The sequence below is a fragment of the Euprymna scolopes genome, chromosome 38 (genome assembly GCF_053919585.1).
Source record: "Euprymna scolopes isolate OS-2025 chromosome 38, ASM5391958v1, whole genome shotgun sequence".
Lineage (NCBI taxonomy): Eukaryota > Metazoa > Mollusca > Cephalopoda > Sepiida > Sepiolidae > Euprymna > Euprymna scolopes.
In genome coordinates, this window is record NC_136519.1 from 10485599 (window position 1) to 10508098 (window position 22500).

Genomic DNA, 22500 nt, shown 5'->3' on the forward strand with positions numbered 1-22500 from the left:
AAGGGAATTTTTACTTCTGCCTCCTGCCAAAGTGCCCCCTTTTGGAGAGCTGTTTTTTCCCCCACATTAAAAACGACCTTGTATCACATATGCTCTCGTGGGGAAACATTAAAAAAAAATGAATAAAAACGAATGACCATCAGATAAAACAACCACATTACACACACACACACACACACACACACACACACACACACACACACACACACACACACATATATATATATACTCACCTTTGAAAAACCATCAATACCAGAAGATATCAGGATTGACTATAAAATAGAAAGGATAGAGCGATGTTTCAAATGTAAGAAATTTGGTAATCACAAAGATATTTGTAGAGGACATCAAGTGTGTGGAAAGTGTGGTGAATGTGCAAAAAATATAAAATGTGCAAACAGCCATGGGGAACACTCTGCCTTCTCAAGAACTTGCTATATCTACAAGAAAGAAAATGAGATAATGTATGTAAAACACATAAAATATTTACCATTCCCAGAAGCTAAGAAAATTGTTGAAACTATATGGAAACAAAAACATTTGCCAATGTTGTACAAAAAACAAATCAAATACCTCAAAACACCACTCAAATGTTGTACAAAAAGACTCAAAATACCACTCCAATGTTGTACAAATACCTCAATATAACACTCAAATGTTGTACAAAAAACCTCAAAACACCACTCAAATGTTGTACAAAAAACCTCAAAACACCACTCAAATGTTGTACAAAAAAATTCAAAACACTACTCAAATGTTGTACAAAAAACCTCAAAATAACACTCCAATCTTGTACAAGAACCACAAAACACAACTCAAATGTTGTACAAAAAACTCAAAGCACCACTCAAATAGAAAAAAACTTATATATTAAGGGGCACATCACAATATATATATATATATATATATATATATATATATATATATATATATATATATATATAAGCAAGCATATATAAAATAATTAATAGGGAATCGGCTCTATAATAATAAATATAAAAATCTGCATAAATTAAATATCATATTTAAGCGCATTTTCGAACCAGGCAACGTCAGGTGGCCTGCTTATATATATAAAAAAAGGTTTGATACAATCTGACAAAATGTTGAAAATACAACGAAAAAATATGTAAAAAAGCGAATATACTAACACAAATTAATTTATCTGGTGAAATTATATTTCGTTCTTGTCATTCAAAAGATTTCATCAGAAAGAAGTTAACGTTTATATATATATATTTTTTTTTTTTTTTGAGATTGTTACAATCGAATCAATAGATGTGAAGAATAAAGAGAGGAATATAGAAAAAGAGAGTAAAAAAAAAAACAACGTAAGAGAAAAGATTTCGTAGTTCTTAATATTTCACACCTTCCTTCTATTTCGACGCTCTCTATTGCATATCGATTCTTTGTCTCGTTATATGTGTGTCCACTTATTCGATTGGCACTCGTAGATGTGTGTAAAACCAAATTTAAAATGAATCATTATCGATTAACCCTTCCAGCTCAAGCAGAAAAGCCAACGTTTTTTGTTTTATTTCATCTGTATTCTCTGTTGGGATAGAATGTATCAAATGTTGTCATTTTGAACCAGGAACAGATAAGGGTCACCAGGAAACCAAACAATATACCATTGAGCCTAGGTTTCTCAGTATTACCTTATCAATGAGACGTTGATAACCTGTGTGGCTTCACCGCTGCAGTTTTAATACTTATGGGAGGGTTTCAAAAGTAATGCCTCCTATTTTTATTCTGCCCAAACGGATCAGAAGAGATAGCAAGTTGCATTGTTATGATGATTGAACTTATGCATTCATGACCTGAAATTTTCATCTCCCTGTTGCAGATATGGAAGTGTGAGACTCTAAGAAAACAGCCCCTGTCATGAATGTGCATCAGAAGCAGAGATGCATCATTGAATTGCTGGCAAAAATGCATTGAGATTATTTATGACTATGTGGAAAAATAAATTCTGGAGCACAAAAAGTTGCTCCTTTTAATGGTACCACTCCCGTCTTTGTAGCTCTTCAGCTTTTTTGTGTAAAAAAATATAGAAGGCTTTTGGAATGACCCTCATATGATAAAGCATGTTAGGACGCCCATGCACAGGCACTGTTCATCGCTGACAAAAGGGCATTGAGAATGGTGGTGACTATGAAGAAAAATAAATACTGGAGTACAAAAAGTCCTCGCGTTAATAGTACTACCAAGACCGTCTTAAAAGACAAGATGGCCGGTGGGCAAAAATAATTTAATCTGCTGACGTCATCACGGGTAGTCCATTAGTTGTTTCTTTACACCGGTAAACACCGGTAGTAACTCGTGGATATCTCCATTAAACAAAGTAAGTTTTAACGTGCTCCCCCCCTGTATTTAACACGATTTAACTATAATTTAATTCAATATTATCATCCTAAGTTTTTTACCATTCAAAAGAAGCGTCAAATAAATTGCTAATATTAAAAAAAAATTTTTTACAGCATACAAAACTAATGAAAATGCGAGACAACATCGACTCTTTTGAAGAGACGATTTTTTTAAGCTGTTGACACGTTTTAAAAATTTAGCAAAAATTAATTTTCCTGAAATTTTCAATATTTAAAAATAAATTATGCCGGCTGATAACATTTTTAAACTTTTTTTTAAAGCTAGAAAGATAAAATTTAAAAATATGAAACTTAAAAGTAAAAAAAAAAAAAACGCGCGTTCATTTCGGGTTTGTATTACTGTACACAGATTCGAAAAAGTTGTCAAAAAACAAATATATGACAAATAAATGTTATCAAAGGCAAGATAAGTTACTTTTCTACCAAACTAGATATATTTTTCGTGTTTTTATTCAATGTAACATGTTTATTCAGCTCCAAAAACAAGGTGTTATAAATAAAAAAACTAGAAAAAATATATGTCAAGCTATGTCACGGTAACATATATTGAGCGAGTTTTTTTTACAGTATTTTAACCAGTTTTTTTATTTATAACACCTTTTCCCAAACTTACCGTGTTAAAGAGGGAGTCAGACGCCATCTTGAAATTTCCGGGTTTGTATTACTGTATACATAGATTCGAAAAAGTCAAAAAATAAATGTCAAACAAATAAATGTTATCAAAGGCAAGATAAGTTACTTTTCTACCTAACTGGATATATTTTTTGTGTTTTTATTCAATGTAACATATTTATTCAGCTCGAAAAACATACAGTGTTTACCGACGTATTGGAAAATTTAAAATGGCGGCCGACTCTCTCTTTAACACGGTAAGTTCGGAAAAAGGTGTAATAAATAATAAACTAGACAAAATACTCTTAGAAATTTGCTCAATATAAGTTACCGTGACATAACTTGATATATATTCGGTGGTTTTTTAATAGTATTTTTAAAAACAGTAATGAATTTTCCGAACTCAATATTTTTCAATTTTTAAACTTTAAAAATCTATCAAAATTTTTTTATTGATTCTATTTTTACGATATTTTCAGGGTCAATGTGAAATTTTATGTTCTTTCCAATAAACCGAATATAATATTTTAGACAAACGTTTTTTTTTTAATTCACGCCCCCCCCCCCAAGTGTCACCCATTTTTAACTTTCTCATAAAAAGTAAATAATTAATTTATGTCGGAGTTTTATATATCACAAATTGAAGAGAAAAGGTCAATAAATAATATATTCAAATTTAAAACAAAAAAAAAAATGCCTTTTTTAGAAATTTACCTGTAAAGTCCGAAGTTTAAAACCTTTTTTTAAAAAAAAAACACATTTTTTTTTTTTTTTAATAAAACCTTGGTCCTTGCTCCTTTAATTGAAAAAAAAAATTAGGGCTTGAATTACATTTTTCGAGGAGTTATAAGCTTGGAAAGATGGGGTGGAATTATTCACTATTTTCACGAAATTTCTGACACTGCTATCGGTAAACACTGTATGGTTTTTGAACTGAATAAACATGTTACATTGAATAAAAACACGAAAAATATGTCCAGTTTGGTAGAAAAGTAACTTATCTTGCCTTTGATAACATTTTCATTTAATTATATTAAATAAACTTCAAGTTTACTACAAATCAAATCGTGTTCCTTCACTTTTTAAAAATGTAATTTATAAGTAATTAAAGAACGCATTCTAATCTTTAAAATCTATAATACAACAAAATATTCAATTGCTTATAATACTTAAACAAACAACTTGTGTTTTATTATTTTTTTATTATTAATATTAGATGAGTTTCAGTATAAATCATCGTGTTCTTTCTTTATTTCAATCCAATTTTGAAGTTTTGTAACGCTGTCTGTAAAAATTACTGTTCATTATTGACAGTCTAAGAGTTCCACATATCTTGCTTGTTGGGACCTCGGCGATGACGTAATTTTTTCAGCTGGCCGGCCATCTTTATAACGAAGGCCACGGTACTACTGTCTTTGTAGCTTTTCAACTTTTTGAGTTAAAAAATGGGTTTTACTTTTGGAGCAACCCTCGTACATTATCTGGGCTGGTGCATCAACAACCAACTTCTCTCTTTTTCTTGGATAGAGTACACACAGAAAAGATAATTTCTAAGCTAATAGATTTTCATACTATGTGTTTAGCTCCAGCCTCTGTTGTATCACCACGGAGTTGTGTTTTAGATATTATACATCCGAAGCAACGCTGATAAAGAAAATATAAACTTAGTGGGTTTAAATATCCAAGAGACATTACTTTAAGATACATAGATGTTTGAATATTCAATTAAAGTTCCCTTTACCTCTCAATCGCTGAGTTAGTAAAAAAGTTAGGAACATAATTTTTCTTTCCCTAATTGACCATCTAAATATGTTATAATATATCTTGCTTGTGGTCTCTTTGTTCTTACTGGATTCCAGGATGAGAATTCATCTAGTCTGGTTGAGTATCCAACTTGGTGCTGTTACTTGAGGTAACATCACTTGGAAAATGTGAACCATTCGTCGTAAAAGGCAGTATGGATTATCGATGTTGAGGGGATTTTATTTGGCCTTTGAAGACTATGTGATGTTAAATATTTGATCAGAGTTTTCATTGTAGGCAGTAGAATCCTCATACCAGATTGTCCTGACAAAACCCTGTACAAAGAGAGATCATAGACACTCGAAGCTAGTGTCTAGTAGGTAATATATATGTGTGTTTGTATCTGCATTATACTTATATTTTAGATTTGATAATATACAGCATAATTAGGTTGACACACGGATTCCCATTAGATCATCAAAGTTAAGCATTATTGAGCCTGGTCACTACAAAAATAGGTGACTATTTGGTGAATACCAGGCACTCTATGTGTTTTACATGCATTTTGTATTGTTCCAAATCGTCCTGGACTTCTCTTTGCTACTGGATTCAGACATTGCCAACTCACAAGAAGTGTAGTTAGAGATTGCGCAACTCTTGCTTAACAATTACACATGCAGACATCCTTACAGGGCATAGCCATTGTCTCTCAAGACTGAATGGATGCTTTTGTTACAGCATTATTGGTTTGTTCAAAGGAAGAACTCGTCACATATATGTATACCCCCCCCACATATATAGAGAGAGACAGAGAGAGAGGAGAGAGATAGACAGAGACAGAGAGAGTTTACTTGTAGGGCAAAGTGTACTCATGCCAGATTGTCTTGACAGACTTTCGTAAGGAGTGACCATAAACATTCGAGAATGGTGTCTCGTAGATAATATAGATGTGTGTTTGTATCTGCATTATACTTAGTCTGGGTCTTACAGGTCTCCAGGATAAAAATTTATCTCGTCTAGTGGAGTATCAATCGTATTGATGTTACTCAAAGCAACTTCACCTCATATATGCCAAGGGTATCTTATTTCAGCTGCGAATACTATGTTGTTTTGAATAGGGTTTACTTGTAGAGTGAAAGATATTCATACCAGATTTGTTATAACAAACCTTTGTAAAGAGAGATCTTAGACACTCAAGAATAGTGTCTAGTAGGCATTCAAGTTCTCTCCAAATAATAATATATTTATTAAAGTATGATGCGAGAAATATCTTTGCAATACTAAGTGTGTTTTGACCTAATTAAAAGACTACCCATTAAAAAATGTGTTCTTTTCAATGTGCGAAATAGAGGGCATCCTGAATGCATCAAATTCAAATAAATGGTTAATTAAAAACTGAACTGAGTAGACGGTGACCAAAGCACAGTCAATGCAGTGAAAGCACTTGGACTCACCACCTCCAAAGAAGGCAAGGGTGCAGCCCTCCGCTGGCAAGGTCATGCTCACAGTCTTCTGGGACCAGGACGGAGTAGTGATGACAGACTTCCTGGCAAAGGGTACCACAATTACAGGAGTACCCTTTGCCAGGAAGTCTGTCACTTCACTTTTGAGGACATTAAGGAAAGCTATCAAAATCAAGAGGCGGGGCAAGATCAGCAAAGGTTCCCTCCTCCTGCAGGACAATGCTCCGGTCCACAACTCGCATGTCACCAGATCAGAAGCACGGGAGTGTGGTTATGAAAACCTCCCCCATCCTCCCTACTCTCCTGACCTTGCACCCTCTAACTTTCACCTCTTCCCAGCCATGGAGTTGTTTTTGAAAGGAAACCGTTTCCCATATGATGCAGCCTTAATTTCTGAAGTCACATCGTGGTTGGAGGACCAACCTGGGGTGTTCTACAAAAACGGTCTCCAGAGCTTCATCAAACGATCGGAGAAATCCATAACTCTTGGTGATTCCTATGTAGAGAAAGACTAATAACTGTGCCAAGTTTCGTTGTTCTACTGCTATGGGAATTGGGTCAGGGGCATTACTTATTGCACGCCCCTCGTATATATATGTATATGCTACTGGTACCATGTAACCTAGTACTACCTGCCTCATGGTCAGGTCACCGGCGACTAAACTGGTTCCCCCACCAGACTTGTTTGGTGAGGAGGGTGGCTAGTCTCCCTGAAGGATTAAAAACAAGACCTTCCAAAGGGCGAATGAACCCTTTTTTGGGTCAACGGCCAACTAGCACCGTGTGTGTTTGTGTGTATGTATGTGTGTGTTGGGGTGGAGAGGGTTTCCGTAAGCTGTGGTGAAGGCAACCTTTCTAGGAGAAGCAAATCTCTGATTTAAAAAAACATAAAGTGGGAGACCAGTACCCGCATTAAGCTGTTCTGCAGTTTAACTTGTTGCTGGCTATCTTGCTCTTGCTTGTTGCTAGATCTCAACATTTTGAACCGAGAGAGAGACTTAGCTGTCGTACAAAGCAAAGACTCTGTAACATCATCTGTGTATAGATACTCCTTTAGGGATTTGTTTATAAAAATGGTCCTGTGGCGATGGAAGTCATTTTTGGGCTCATGGACTTTAAGTGTCTGAGGGAGTGGCACTCGTCTGACAAGACGTTGCAATCATCATGTATATGTGTATATATATGCCTATATATGTGTTCGTGTGTGTGTATATACATATATATAAGAGCAAATAGTTAATAAAACATGTTAAAAAACACTTTGAAAAAGAGTTAAAAACATAATTAATCTGAAAAGGAAACACTTAATAAGTGGATGGTCCTTAATCCGCAGAGTTTCGAAGAAATACTTTCCTTCTCATCAGAGAGTAGGAATTAGCAAAATGCGGGATCAGATTTTGCATACAAAAGTATTTGATGAAAGTGCAAGTAAGTCAAAGATCTTACTTGATAACAAAAAGTGAAGCAGAGGGAATACGGTGAAGAAAAAGGTGATTACACGTGAATGGTGAAAGGTAAATTATCCAATGACGGTAAAATCCCAAAATATAAATCCAAGAAAGTTAATTGAATTTCCATTCGCACAAGTAAAATCCAAGGAAGTCACGTAATTGGAAGATGATCCAAAATAATCCAAAAGACCGAAATCCATGGAATAATTCACAAATATTTGTGAATTATTCCATGGATTTCGGCAAGGAAAAGGGGGAAAAATTCCAATAATATTAATAAAAGAAAAATAAGATATGCGTTTGACACGGCTGCCGAGACAAAATGGAAATAAGAAAGATCAGTGAAGAAGAGAAAAAATCAGTGAAGAAGAGAAAAAAAATTAAATGGTGATAGAATTAAATATAAAATAGAAAAGCAAATATCAAAATGACCCAGACAAAATGATGTTAAAAGGCGCGAAAAATATAGGGCAAAAATAGGTCAACTGAAATGTACAGGTTATTAATTAAGAAAATGTCAGCAAGAGTTGTTAAAAGACACTAAATGGAAAAAATGAATAAATTAATAAATAAATAAAGAAAAAAAAAAAAAAATAAAATGTAAAATAAAAATGTTTATAAGGGGAGAGGGTGGCCGGTATCTGCAAATTCCGAATAAAGCAATTAGTATGTAAGTAAATGCATATAGTAAAATATAAGTAAATATGCATACAAGATATGAATGTGTGGGTAGGTTGATATATTAGATTGATAGGAATATTTAAAGACTAAAACGGAAATTGCAGATAAAAAACCGGCCAAGCAAAGAAGAAATACAGAATTAAAATAAAGGATTATTAAGTTAAAGTATTAAGAAAGTATGTAGTAAAAACGATAATGTTAAAGAAAAATTATATATCTATCTGAAAGGTTAAAGTAATAACTATGTAATTTCCACTGTCTCCTGTACTGTCTCCTATATATATATATATATATATATATATATATATATATATATATATATATATATATAAATGTAGGAGACAGTACGAGTGCAAAATGATTCACAAATATTATATATTGGAAAATATAGGATGAGTCATTTATTTAATAAGGATATACATACATTTAGTTGGGGGATAAAGGGGACTCTTTATACCAAGGCATTTTGAAACCTAATGCTTCTCATCAGAAGAGTAGAGAAGATGTTAGGTAACATAATGGGGATGTGACGTCTAGAGAGGGAATCATCAAGAACGAAATAAATCAATAAAGTTATTGATGTTGTTAGGAGGAGCTATATTGAATTCTAAAATAAAGGAGGAGCGTACTCTATAAAGTATAGTGTAAAATGGAGTATCGGGTTTCTATCATAGTTTTAAATATTGTAAGTAGTTTATGTAGTTAAGATTCAGAGGGATGTATAGGAGTAGTTGGGTTGTGGTTCTATGTTATCCGTATGATGTATAATGTCTATGCAGGGGTTTTACGCTAAAGGTTTTTATCGACAGCAGTAACTGTGGCAATAACAGCACTTAGAGACGGTGTGTGTTTTCAGGCATAAAATTATGATGAAGAATTAAAGCGATGGTGTATATACTAAGCAGGATTGATCAAAAGTAACGGTTATCATATTACTCATAAGGGGAATATGGCTGTATCGTGATTTTATGAGATTATATATATAAAAATTAATAGAAATATACTTTTAAGAAGCACGGAGAAATTAAATTAATTTAAAATTAATAGAAATATACTGTTACGAAGCACGGAGAAATTAATTTGAAATTAATAGAAATATACTGTTAAGAAGCACGGAGAAATTAAATTAATTTAAAATTAATAGAAATACACTGTTAAGAAGCATGGAGAAATTAAATTAAAATTAATAAAAATATACTATTAAGAAGCATGGAGAAATTAAATTAATAGAAATATACTGTTAAGAAGCACAGAGAAATGAATTTAAAATTAATAGAAATATACTGTTAAGAAGCACGGAGAAATTAATTTAAAATTAATAGAAATATACTGTTAAGAAGCACGGAGAAATTAATTTAAAATTAATAGAAATATACTGTTAAGAAGCACGGAGAAATTAATTTAAAATTAATAGAAATATACTGTTAAGAAGCACGGAGAAATTAAATTAATTTTAAATTAATAGAAATATACTTTTAAGAAGCATGAAGAAATTAAATTCAAAACATGACTCGTGCAGTATTTTTTATTTTTAAATAAATATTTATTTATTTTAAATTTCTAATTGTCGGCTTATACCAAAATCCTCATCAGGAAAGTTTAAACAATGCTTTTTTTCTTGCTAGCCATAATGGTGTTTGGCCACAGTCTCTAGTTATCAAAGAAAGAGATTGTATAAATATATATTCATATATATATTTTTTCCTTTTTTCAGCTTTGTTAAGAAGCAAAGATGGTCTCTTGCGACCAAGTAAACAAATGAAGGTAAGAAATATCTTGTAAGATTATTTATTTTACATTTGAATTATTCGGATTCTTTGGAAAACTATTTTCAGCTTGGTTGTTATTTTTCCAAGGTTTTGGCCAGTGTTAATAACCTACGACCTTCTTCAGATGTATTTTTTTTTTTTAACTCAGGAATCTATATGGAATTTTGAACTGAACCCATTATATAATCCACAGGAGTAGATTAGTGTTTTTAATGCTATTTTAAATCATTATCAATATTAGAAAATATTGAATATTCAACTAACATAAACAGAACTGTCATTTAGAACTGATTATACTCAACGCTTTTAACCATGGCGCCACATGTCTAATATAGATGTTTGCTAGCTGTAAAACTAATCTAGTTTTAGAAAGATGTAGTTTACTTGAAGTATTGCGCTTAGTTTGAAAGGAGTTGTGTTTGAAGGCTATATCAATGCAGTTCCTAAGAAACGCCATGGACAAAAGTTAGTATATAAAAGACTAATGACAATATTATAAGGAATTTTCAATATTTTTCAACTATATTACGTTTATTTGCCAACATAATGTGTTGTACAAGATGGTAGGTGTTGATGTCCCTAATTTTCGAGAGTAGTATCTCTTCTCCAGGGGCGGAGGGAATAAAAAGAAACGTGTCGAACTGTTCGGCAGTTTTCCTTTGTCTGTTTTATTTATTTATTTTTTATTTCTGAAAGTCAGTGTCACAGACTGACTGTCAAATTGATTTCCAGGATACGAGTTTTGATGAATATTAAGTATTGTTAGGAATTATTGTAGCTTATTTTATGTATATAAATGATCCTAGTTTTGATGTGTAGTGTGACAACTTATTACTATATATTTACTGGTGCCAACAGATCAAATTGTTTGAAGATACGGGCTTTCTGACCTAAAATGCACATCGATACTATTGTTTTTTTCTTTCCTTTTACAATATTATTATTAGTAAATTAAAATTAAAACGAATATAAACAAAAATTTAAACCTAAACAAACCCAGGTTTATAAAAGTCACCCATTATTATGCAAAGAAGCCTGGCACACTCCACTTAAAAAATTAACAAAGAAATGGGTGAATTACTAGTAAACTGAACATTTGTTTGATAAAGCATGACTATTGGCTAGTGAAAATAAGATTGGAAATCGCAAAGAATCTGATTGGTTGATTAGCAAACTAAACAAAACGTATATATATATATATATATATATATATATATATATATATATATACATGAAAAGATGAGAGAAAATCAATATGCATTAGCCTGACGAGTCCTCACTAGTATGAAATCCGAAAAATTGGTCTAGCTTAATGGCTATATATATTTTAATGATTTAATACTTATTACAATATATATGTGTATAACCTTCACTGGATGAATGTGAAGATGACCGGGACGTTAGGGAGCTTTATTGCCACCCAAATTTCAGTGAAAGCTAATGGTCGTTGCCAGCGAGAAATCAATGGTAAATGGCTGTTGTGATAACGTAAATTAGGTGGAGAGTATGGTATATCTGGAAAGACATGTTGTCACCCAGACTCCAGGAAACATCACAAATTGTCGTCAGTGAGTAATATCTGATGATGACCTGTGTGAGAACTCCAGGTAAGTAGTAGTAGTAGTAGTAGTAGTAGTAGTAGTAAATATAATAGTAATAATGATTGAGAGATTAGAATCATAGAGATGGCTGAAAAGATAAAACATACTGAAAACTGCAGAAATATTAAGCAAAACCCTAGAATGCGGAGATGTACACACAAGAACCTTTTTTTTATTATATTTTCACACCAAACATTGCCACTTTGATATAGGGGGCTACTATCAATGACATAATCTACAGGGGTACTATGCGGGGAGTTGGGCAGCAAGATGTCGGTTCACGTTACACTTGAACTTCTGCATGTCAGTACAGTTAAGGAAGCAGGAACTCGGAAGGGAATTCCAAAGTCTAGCGGTTCTGGGGAAGAAACTATTGGAGTACAAAGCTCTCTTACATCTAGGGATCTCTACTGTGAAGGGGTGGGATTTATCTGCTTGTCGGGTTTGTTGGGGATATTTACGTCGAAGGGGTATGAGTGCTTGCAGTTTGTCGGAGCATTCACCGTTAAAGTACTTGTAGAACAGGCAGAGGGATGCAACATTTCATCGATGGGACAGAGGCTGAAGCTTAGATTACAGTTCAGGACCTATTAGGTTGGCGACTGTCTTTTGAACCTTGTCTAGGAGCGAGAAACTAGTAGTAGATGCAGCAGCCCATATATGATAACATACATGGGCGAATGGTGGCCTTATAGAGGTACAAGATACTTTCGAGCATTAGTAGATTTCTAGCACCCTAGAGAGAACCTACCTTCTTCGCAGCAGTCCTGGCAATGCTCTCAATGTAATTGTTCCAACTCATGTTTCCTGTGAGCATTAGGTCAAGGAGTTTAAAAGATATACTTTCAGATAAAGAGTCGTTGGCCATTGCTATTGGTGGTAGAGAAGGTTTCTTGTAATTATTGAAGGAAACAAGTTTAGTCTTGGCAGCATTGAATGTGACCATCCATTTTTGTCTCCATTCCACTACAGATTGAAGGTCATCCTCTAGTGTTTTGCCATTTCTTTAGATATGTGTTCATTTGTTTTCTTGTTGTGTCTGTTATAGAGGGTGGTATCAGCATATATACCCATCTCACAGACAATTTTGTCAGGGAGGTAATTTATGAATATTAGGAATAATAGAGGTTCAAGGATAGACCCTTGAGGCACTCCCACATTTATATCATATTGTTTAGATGTACGAATGTGGAGGACAACCTGGATTTTTCTCTTATCTAAGAAGGATTTAATTATGTTAAGTATTCTTCCAGTGATACCGTATGATCTGATTTTCCTAAGAAGACCTTCATGCCATACCCTGTCAAGAGCCTTAGATATATCTAGAGCTACCGCTCTACCCTCCCCTGCTTTGTCCAGTGAATGGTATATACGTCCAGAGATTACAGTTAGGATGTCTGCTGTGGAACAGGTTTGCCTAAATCCGTATTGTTGGTCGGTCAAAAGTTTAGCATCTGTAACGTGATGGACTAGAACTTGGTTAATTATGGACACAAATATTTTGGTGAAAAGGGCGATAATTTACTGGGTCAGTTCTTTCGCCAGAATTCTTGAAAACTCCATATCATATCAAAAAATATCACATGGAATCATGGAAACTGAGACGGTATAATTGTAAGGTACTACCCCCATGTACCCTTGCGTTCCGACTACTTTTTTTTTCAGATGTGTGTTGCCCGGCAGACTAATTCGAAATAAATAAAAAAAAATAATGCTAATATCGTTCATCAAATTCCATCTGTGTTTGTTTGTGCTTGACGAGCTTACATATACTCTTTCTTCTCTCATAAATTAAATAAAGAATTTTTACAGGGGAATATTTTACGTTACACCGACGAAGGGAAAATTATTTCCCTTGGCCGGTGTAACATAAAATATCCCCTCGTAAAAATTATTTTTTTAATTTTATCTATAAGAGAAGAAAGACTATTTTTAAGATCAGATTTTTTCGAGTTCGGTACAAAACATATCTAAGAATGAATTAGCTTTGTGTGAAATTTGCAAAAAATTGGCTCAGCTGTTTCGAAACCTATGAGAAAAGAACTCTCACATGCACAAAATTACTTATATATATATTTACCTACAGACACTAGTGTTTCATGTTTATGCAATCATCAGTGTAGAGTAGCAAATCCTGCCGGTCATGCAATTCGAACCCAACCGCCTTTTGCTCCATTTTTTAAGCCTCTACCTCAGAGCCACCAAACAAAAGCCGCGGAAATGAAGGGAATTAAGAACTGTTAAATAATGAATTCGAGCGAGTACGTTAGGTAATCCAGAGTGTTCGCATGAGCTGGAAGTTATGAAGTAGTAAGTAGAGCTCGGTAGTAATTTTTATAAATAAATGGGTGTGTGAATAACTAAGAATCTGATTGTTTGACTAGTAAAACCAGTACCACAGGGATATATAAAAACACGAAGCAACATCAATTCTATGTAATAGTCTGACGAATCCTCACGAGGATAAAACGTGGAAAATTTTTTTATAACTTAATTTCCATATACATTTTCAAAGCTTACTACTATATATATATATGTGTGTGTGTATGTGTGTGTGTGTTTTCAATTATATTTCACCATTCGTACATACCAATCCTTTTAGTTTAGGAGCTCAATGCTAGTTAAAAATAACAATGGAGCATATATAAAAAATAACTACATTCCAAGTTCCAAATATTTATTTTTCTTACCAAACAATTCTTTCAGCATTTAAAAACTTTGGCACACTTTTTACAGATCTGTTTCATTAGACAGAAACAATCAAATATTATTACATCAATATCGACTTTTTCGTGCATATATTCTTCAGAAAAATAGAATTTTTTCCTTAGAAAGAAATTTGCATGACAATGTAATGTTGGATAAAGGAAGATCCAGCATTGTGTATTTACATAAGTAGCCATCTTGGAATTCTATATATATACAGTTCATGTGAACTATATATATATATACAGTTCATGTGAACTGTATATATATATATATATATATATATATATATATATATATATATATATATATATATATACTAGCATGGGTGCCCGGCGTTGCCTGGGTCTTTGGAGGTGTGTGTTGAGCAAAAAAAAAAGTGGTAGGAGGAAGGCAGGCTTGAACCCGTACCACGAAGGAGGAAAAGAGCGGGGAAAAACGTGATGTGTTTGCTGTTACGATCACCGCCAAACCGGAAGTGACGTAGGTTTAAATTAAGGCTAGACAATCGAAAAGAGGGAATGACTTTCGAAAATATGGGCGAAAAAAGCGACCCCTCCCTATAGAAAAGTGCCCAGTTGAGGGTGAAGAAATTAATGTTTTTAGTCAGTTTATCGGTATTTGTCCTCTGAAGGGTCGAGCTTCAAAACGATACTGATCTTGTGAAAATCCGTCGCCTCTGTCGAAAGTCTTAGGCAGACATGCAAACATACGTACATAGATTTATATATTTGTAGCTCAAATTTTTGACCCAAACCGATTAAAAAGCTTACCCTATCTCTGAATACCCTTTATGTAAAATTTCAAATGTTTAGACCAGAAATTGTCTGAGTAATTTGGTAGAGACCGCAGAGGTCAATTTTTTTTTTTAACTTTGACCCCTATTATGACCTCTTAACATTTATTGTTTTGGGCTCAAATCAAATTATTATGTTAGATCCATGTCCAAGGAACCTATATCTAAAATTTCAAGTGTTTAGACACAAAATTGTCGGAGGAGTTTGGTAGAGTTCTCAAAGGTCAAATCGTTGAACTTTGACCCCTTAACAGCCAAATTTCTGGGCAAAAACGGATTACAAAGATTTTCCCAAATCTCAGTACCCTGTATATCAAATTTTGAGTTTGTAGACTGAAAATTGACAGAATTATTGTGTAGGGAAATGTACATAGACAGACAGACACTTTCACTTTTATAGATATATAGATATATATTGTCATTCACATACAGATATATATATATATATATATATATATATATATATAGGTGACTATATATATATATATATATATATATATATATATATATATATATATATATATATATATATATAATTCACATGCAGTACTGTTTTGCTATAGCACAGCCTATCAGTGCGGCGAGACCAGCAACTACTTCAAGCCAGAATTTAAACTCAACCGCCCAGGCGACAGTCAGCGCTTCTTACCAGTACGCTATTTGGATGGTGCTAGAACTGCTTTGTACACTAGCAGCAGTTTGTTATTTCGCTCTCCAATATGCTCAACCCCAAATAGGAAGCATTTATAGCCATTCACATACTGTTTCGCTGTATCACAGCTCATCAGTGCCGCTATATATATATATATATATATATATATATATATATATATATATATGTATATGTATTGTCTTTTTGTCCTCATAGTGCATAAGCGATACTACTGACAAAAGGAGAAGGATTGCTGTTTTCGGAGCTGGAATCTATCCATATAACATTTATCGTTGGTTAGTTTTTGGCTTTAAAAATGGGATGGATTTATTTCTTGACACCAAGTAGCTTCATGCATTGTCTGGAGTGATTTCTATGAAAAATAAATGTTGCTTATAAATACTCGGCCACACTCTCAAATAATGCTTTACGTAATGTGTTATCGACATAAATTCTCTTTGTTTTCAATTTAAGGTAAGTTTTTAGTTTGTGTCCAGCTATGATATAGTCGCCATTTTGCTTCGTCTCTCGAGTTAAACAAATTGAATGTATCGCGTTTTGCATTCGAATTCTTGTGTGTGTGTATGTGTGTGTGTGTGTGTGTGTGTGTGTGAAATCTTCTTTCAGCTAAGTGATTACGTTGAAGACAAACGATGGTGGTCGATTATAATGACACTATCTCTTTCAGTCGTCTCTTTGTGTTGTGCGTCTAACACGTGATAGCCTCGATGCTCTTGCAGGAAGCCGCTTTTAAGAACGCTGTTCAGCAAATGTTGTCCGATGAGAGACAGAATCAACTTCGTTGGCAATCGAAAATTGGCGGTGAACCAATGAGCGAGACATCAAAGGCGCTTGTCTTGGAGAAACGAAATGAATCCTGGGAAGTATACAGAGTAAGTAGACTTACACTATTCTCCCCCCTCTCTTTTTTGTTTATTTCCTTTCTTTTTCCTTTCTATCTTTCTCAGTTTTTCTTTCTTTCTCTCTTTTCTTTCTAGTATTTCATCTTTATTTCCTCTTTCCTTTCTTTCTCAATCTCTGTTTCTTTGTTTACCTTCTTTCTTTCTTTCTTTTAAAACTTCCCTTCTTTCTTTCTTTCTTTCTTTTTAAAACTTTCTCTTTCTTTTCTCAATATTTTCTTTCTTTTTCGTTCCTTCTTTCTTAATCTTTCCTTTTTGTCTTTTTCTCCCTTTTTTCTTTGTTTCCTTTCTTTTTTCCTTTTTGTATTTCTTTCCTTCATTTTTTTCTCAATCTTTCCTTCTTTCTTTCTTCCTTCTTTCTTCTTCCTTCATTCTTTCTTTCTTCATTTTGGTTTCTTTCCCTTCCTTTTTTCTCAGTCTTTTTTCTTTTTTTTCTGCTTCCTTTCTTTATCAATCTTTCTTTTCTTTCTTTATGTTTCCTTATTTCTTTCCTTTATTTTTCTCAATCTTTGTTTCTTTTCTTTCCTTTTCTCCTGTTTTTCTTTCTCAATCTTTCTTTCTAACCTAAATACAATTATTCTAACAGCTTTAACCCTAACCCCAACCCCAACCCAACTTACATTCCACCTCAATTTATACTGGCTAATGTAACAATAATTAAAAAACAAAAATAAAAAACCCTCATATTGTACTATGTACTGTAGTAGGAGTTCCATGCTCAATCCCGAATAACGCCGGGTTTTATGGCAAATAAAATTAAGTTATGGTTACTACAATTAAAAAAAAATAATTTATGGAATGTTTCTGTCAAACTCGAGAATTTGGACAGAATTTTGAACAGAACCCTTTAGTTACTTCACGGGAGTAGCATGCTCTTGTTCCGTCAGACATCTCTGGATAGAGGTCCTAAGTAATTCGCAATCATGTTTTTGGTCGTCCACACTGAGAATTGAACCCTCAACCTTCAGGGGAATGTCACTTTTACAATTAATTGCCACGGGTCTAATACGAATAACCAATTCGCATCTCAAAAATTCAGAAACGTCAAAATTATATTTATTCTCAATTTTAGTTTACAGGGTGATGAGACTATGATTGTTTTCAAACTGGAAAAATTATGAAATTTTTGCATTTCATAAACTTACCTTGATTTTATCCATAGTGCTTGAAAAAATATGTGTTTATGACAACAAAATATTCCAATCTCAGAGACAAATGGCGGCACACTAAATGTAAGCAATAGACAGTTGCAATCTGAAAGTATTTGTCATCTACGCAGGTACTTAAGTAATACGTACAAGACGTGTTTGAATCAATTTCCACTTTATTTATGCCGTTATAGTTATTTATTCTCGACTGAACGAATTAGTTCAATCAGGCCATAAAGAGGTAAACACTTTTTATTATTAATTAGTAGGGTTGCCCGGTCTTGTCTGGAACAAAAGCGTAACCTTTTTCTATTTTTAGTTTCGGCCAACTCATTCTCTGGCCTTCTTCAGGTGATTAACTGCGACAGGATAGGAATGCTAAGTCTTGTAACGGTATCCCCAGTAATTACTGCCTTCCATAGTTGTTGTCTCACCATGTTTTGGCCAACGAAGTAATCTAACCCTCACCCTAACCTAACCTTAAACCCTAACCCTAACACTAAACATTATCCCCCACCAAAAGTAAATTTAGTTTTTAATAAAAATACATATACAAAGACAAAAAAAGATTTCTACTTATTTACGCAAATAAAGAAAACAATATTTATTCATAAAACTAACGATAGGTGTCATATTTTATTGCTTTTCAATTTTGTTTTGATTATAATTAATACCCGATAAACGTGTTGGGGACAGGATGGTCTGCAGTGTGATAGACGACCCTGTCCCCATGTGTATGATGGTGTATGTATATATGGTGGAAGGATTGGAAAAGAAAAGGGTCGCATAATGAGGACGAAAGCATACCGTTATATATCAGCGAAAGAAATGTAATTTATTTACAGAAATATACATGAAGAAGCGATAGGAAGAATAAGAGTTCGTTGAGAGATGAGTAACGTTACTTGCGAGAGGCTGGCGGTATCCAGGAGCATTGTGGTAGGCCATTGCCACCGGACCGGTGATTGTTACATCTTGACTGCTCGAAGGTCCGGCTCGAAAGAGGAAGAAATATGGGGAACAGGAAGTGACGTAGCTAGGTCGCTCTTCTGAGTTAAAGGGCGACAATCGAGTTAGGCTGGGAGTTTTCAACTCCCACAAATGTTCTTGTTTCTGTTTCCTAGCGTTTGTAAGATTTACCCAACGGCGCTCGGCATATTTCGGCCGTTTTCGTTAGGTGTCGAGCAAACCCGAGCAAATATTTAAAGAAATCCGGTTCGTAATATGCACTAATGCCCAAATTATAAACCCTCATCCAAAAAATTCGAAACATTAAATGTTACTTATTACTGCTTGCCACGAATTATGGTGCCATGGTTGTGTACAGATGTTAGTATTTCGTTTTAATATTAAACTAGCTTGACGCCAGCATTGCCCGGTCGTACAATACGATTAAACATGATATTATTTTATGCAGATTGCTTATGTATTATTATAGAATAAATCCTCTATTGATTATTATATATTACGAGGAATAATTTGCCCGGTGGACTAATTCGCAAATAAATAAATAAATAAATAAACAAATAAATAAATAAAATAGAATAATAAAATAATAATGATAATGTCGTTCATCAAATTCCGTCTGTGTTTGTTTACAATATCACGTCAGCTGATATTTGGATTTGACGGTGTATGCCTTGGAAAAGCCACTTCTGATTAATGTTTAGTTTTAAAATATACAAACGAAGAAATAATGTGACGATTTTAAAGTGTAGATCTTCTTTTATCGTAAATTAAACTCATTTATAAGAAAAAAAAAAAAAATTAAAATAAAATGGTGAGGTACATCCGGTCTTAAACAGAGGATCATTCGATTTGTAGTTGAATGTTCTACAACTGAGCTATATCTCCAGATGACAACATGTTTTTTTTTGTTTTTTTTTTAAAGAAGACATGATTTGATGAGATTTTATTATTTCCCTTTGCATGTGTAATGTAAAATATTCCCCTGTAAAAATTATCTTTTTTATCTATCAAAGTGACTTTTATGTGAGAGTGGTGATAACCTCCAAAATTGTTGACACGTCGTAAAATAGATATGCCAACGTATCGGTTACAATAGATAGTGTTTTTTTCCCCCTATGAAATAACCTCAAAAGAACAGGTCGGAGGTTGCATCAACCGAAAGGTAATAAAATGACAGTCATGATGAGAACAATAGTCCGAAGAATTCAAATAATACGAATAACCAATCCTCATCTAAAAAAATGTAGAAACGTAATTTAGAAAGTGTTGATATGCCGTAAAACGCACGTACCAGCAAATCGCTTGCAATAAATACCGTGTATTTTCATTGATTTCGTATGAATCAGATGATTCCCCAATGTATTTATAGAATTTTTTCTATAAAGGCATCGCACACTACAGACTATTTGAAGGTTGCCAACATCTTAAAGGAAAGCGTTTCTGTGGAACAAGTGGGATTTGAACTTGGTACATGCAGGGTGTCAGTTCGTATCGTTAAACACTTAACTACCTGCCGTTTTTCCATCAATAATCCTCAAAAGGCTCGATATGCCGTAAAACAAACCACTCAAACGAAACTAATAGGAAGGGGGAAAACAGTTTCTTATTTTGTGTAACAAATAATTCTTTTTGAAGACACTGTCGGTTTGTTTTCTGTCTGCAGACATTAACTACGCAAGGCAATAATGGTTGAGATAGATACTTGAAAGTGCGCCTTCAATATTTACAAAACAATAAACATTTCGGTAAAAACAAAACAAAAGAAAAACAAAGTGTTTACACTTCGCTTCGCTTCTATACAAAAGCGTTGATCAGACATTTTTTTTAGATTGATAAACAAAACTAGCTGTCTTACTCGACGTTTCCCGGGTGTACTATATAGATTGAATCTATATAATTCTAAAAAATATATGGACATTGCTTGCTTGTTTGCTTGTATCTTGTCTTCAACGATCGGGCGATTCCATCTTTTTAAAAAAAGGTTGATAGGTGAATTTATATATATATATATATATATATATATATATATATATATATATATATATATATATATATATATATGTGTGTGTGTATGTATGTGTGTGTATGTATATATGTGTGTGTGTATGTATATATGTGTGTGTATGTATATATATGTGTGTGTGTATGTATATGTGTGTGTGTGTATGTATATATATGTGTGTGTGTGTATGTATATATGTGTGTGTGTATGTATGTATAAATATGTGTGTGTATGTATATATGTGCGTGTGTGTCTGTGTATGTATATATATATATGTGTGTGTGTATGTATATATAAAGCGGGAGAGGGCAGAGCGGTAGCTCTAGATATATCTAAGGCTTTTGACAGGGTATGGCATGAGGGTCTCCTCAGGAAGATTAGATCATACGGTATCACTGGTAGAATACTAGGGCTGTGACAACAGCATATTCTTTTTGTTGTTTTGACACTTGAGTATATATCCGTTAATATCTTATACGTTTTTATATAGACTGATGATGTTCTTGGTTGATTGACTGTGTCTTACTATGTCGGATATATACTTGAGAGTAAAAAAAAAATGAAAAGAATATTCTGTTGTCACAGCCCTATTAATAACTATCAAGAAACTAACTAAATAAATAAATTATAAAATAAGAAAGTCGAAATTAAAAATAAAAATAATTCGCCCCTAACCATCCTGCACCCACTTTTATAGCCAATAAGGGAAAAATAAATAAAACTATAAATACACCAAGCCTCAAAGGAAAAGAAAAACGAAAATGACAACAGCAATCGCTCCTGATGACAATCAGATGCACCGATAGAAAGTGTTTGAGAAGAAAATGACTGAACAACAACTTTTGGGTGCCATTTTATATAACATGCCAGCTGATATAAAAGGCTGCTCGGCGAATGGAAAAGATATCCAGAAAAATTAGAAAAAAGAATAATTATGTCGTGTTCAATCAGACATGCTTGAATAATGACTTGCTGCCAAAATATACAAAGATAACTGTCAGATGAGTTGATTTCGACCTAGAATACACTAATGCTTCCTCCTTTGTCGGAAACATCGTTCATTGAATGAGAGGACTAAAGGGCAAAAGAAGAACAATATCCTTCGTTTCCGGACATCCTGAAGATGCTATAAAGTATTAATAATAAAAATATTCTAAAGCCAGTGTCATTGTAAAATACAACACAATCGGAATTTGAAGTTTAGTCTTTATCAAAACTCTGGTCAACGGTTGTTTTGGACGTGAGCTGAAATTCAAAAGGGCTGTTTTTTGTACCCAAATTTTGCTCCAATAAAGAGTTTCACTCAATGAGCCCCCACCGCACGTCCATATCAGATTACTGTCTACTGCCAAAGATATCAATCAGCGTCCAGTAACTCTCTCGTCAACTGAAGGTCAAAAACTAGCCAAAGATAAGTGTTAGCAGATTCCGACTCAGCAAACAACAATTCTTCCTCAGTTGTCAGAAACATCGTTCATGGAATGCAAGGACTAACGAAACAAAATGAGGAATGTGTTAAAAGAAATTACCAGAAGTACATAACTGATTTAGAGACGATCTGACCCCCCCCCAAAAAAAAACCCAAGTGGATAGAGTGAGA

The 22500-nt window shown here is 33.6% G+C and overlaps 1 protein-coding gene across 2 annotated transcripts in view; it reads left to right on the forward strand.

Annotated features, from left to right (window-relative positions):
• The window catches only part of LOC145263072 (cilia- and flagella-associated protein 221-like), a 521858-nt gene that overhangs the window by 145631 nt on the left and 353727 nt on the right, over positions 1–22500 (forward strand). For both annotated transcript variants that reach the window (XM_080119938.1, XM_080119937.1), the window contains exons 9-10: positions 10052–10101; positions 16602–16754. In XM_080119938.1, the coding sequence (XP_079976064.1) occupies positions 10052–10101; positions 16602–16754 (203 nt within the window). The remainder of the gene's footprint in view (positions 1–10051; positions 10102–16601; positions 16755–22500) is intronic.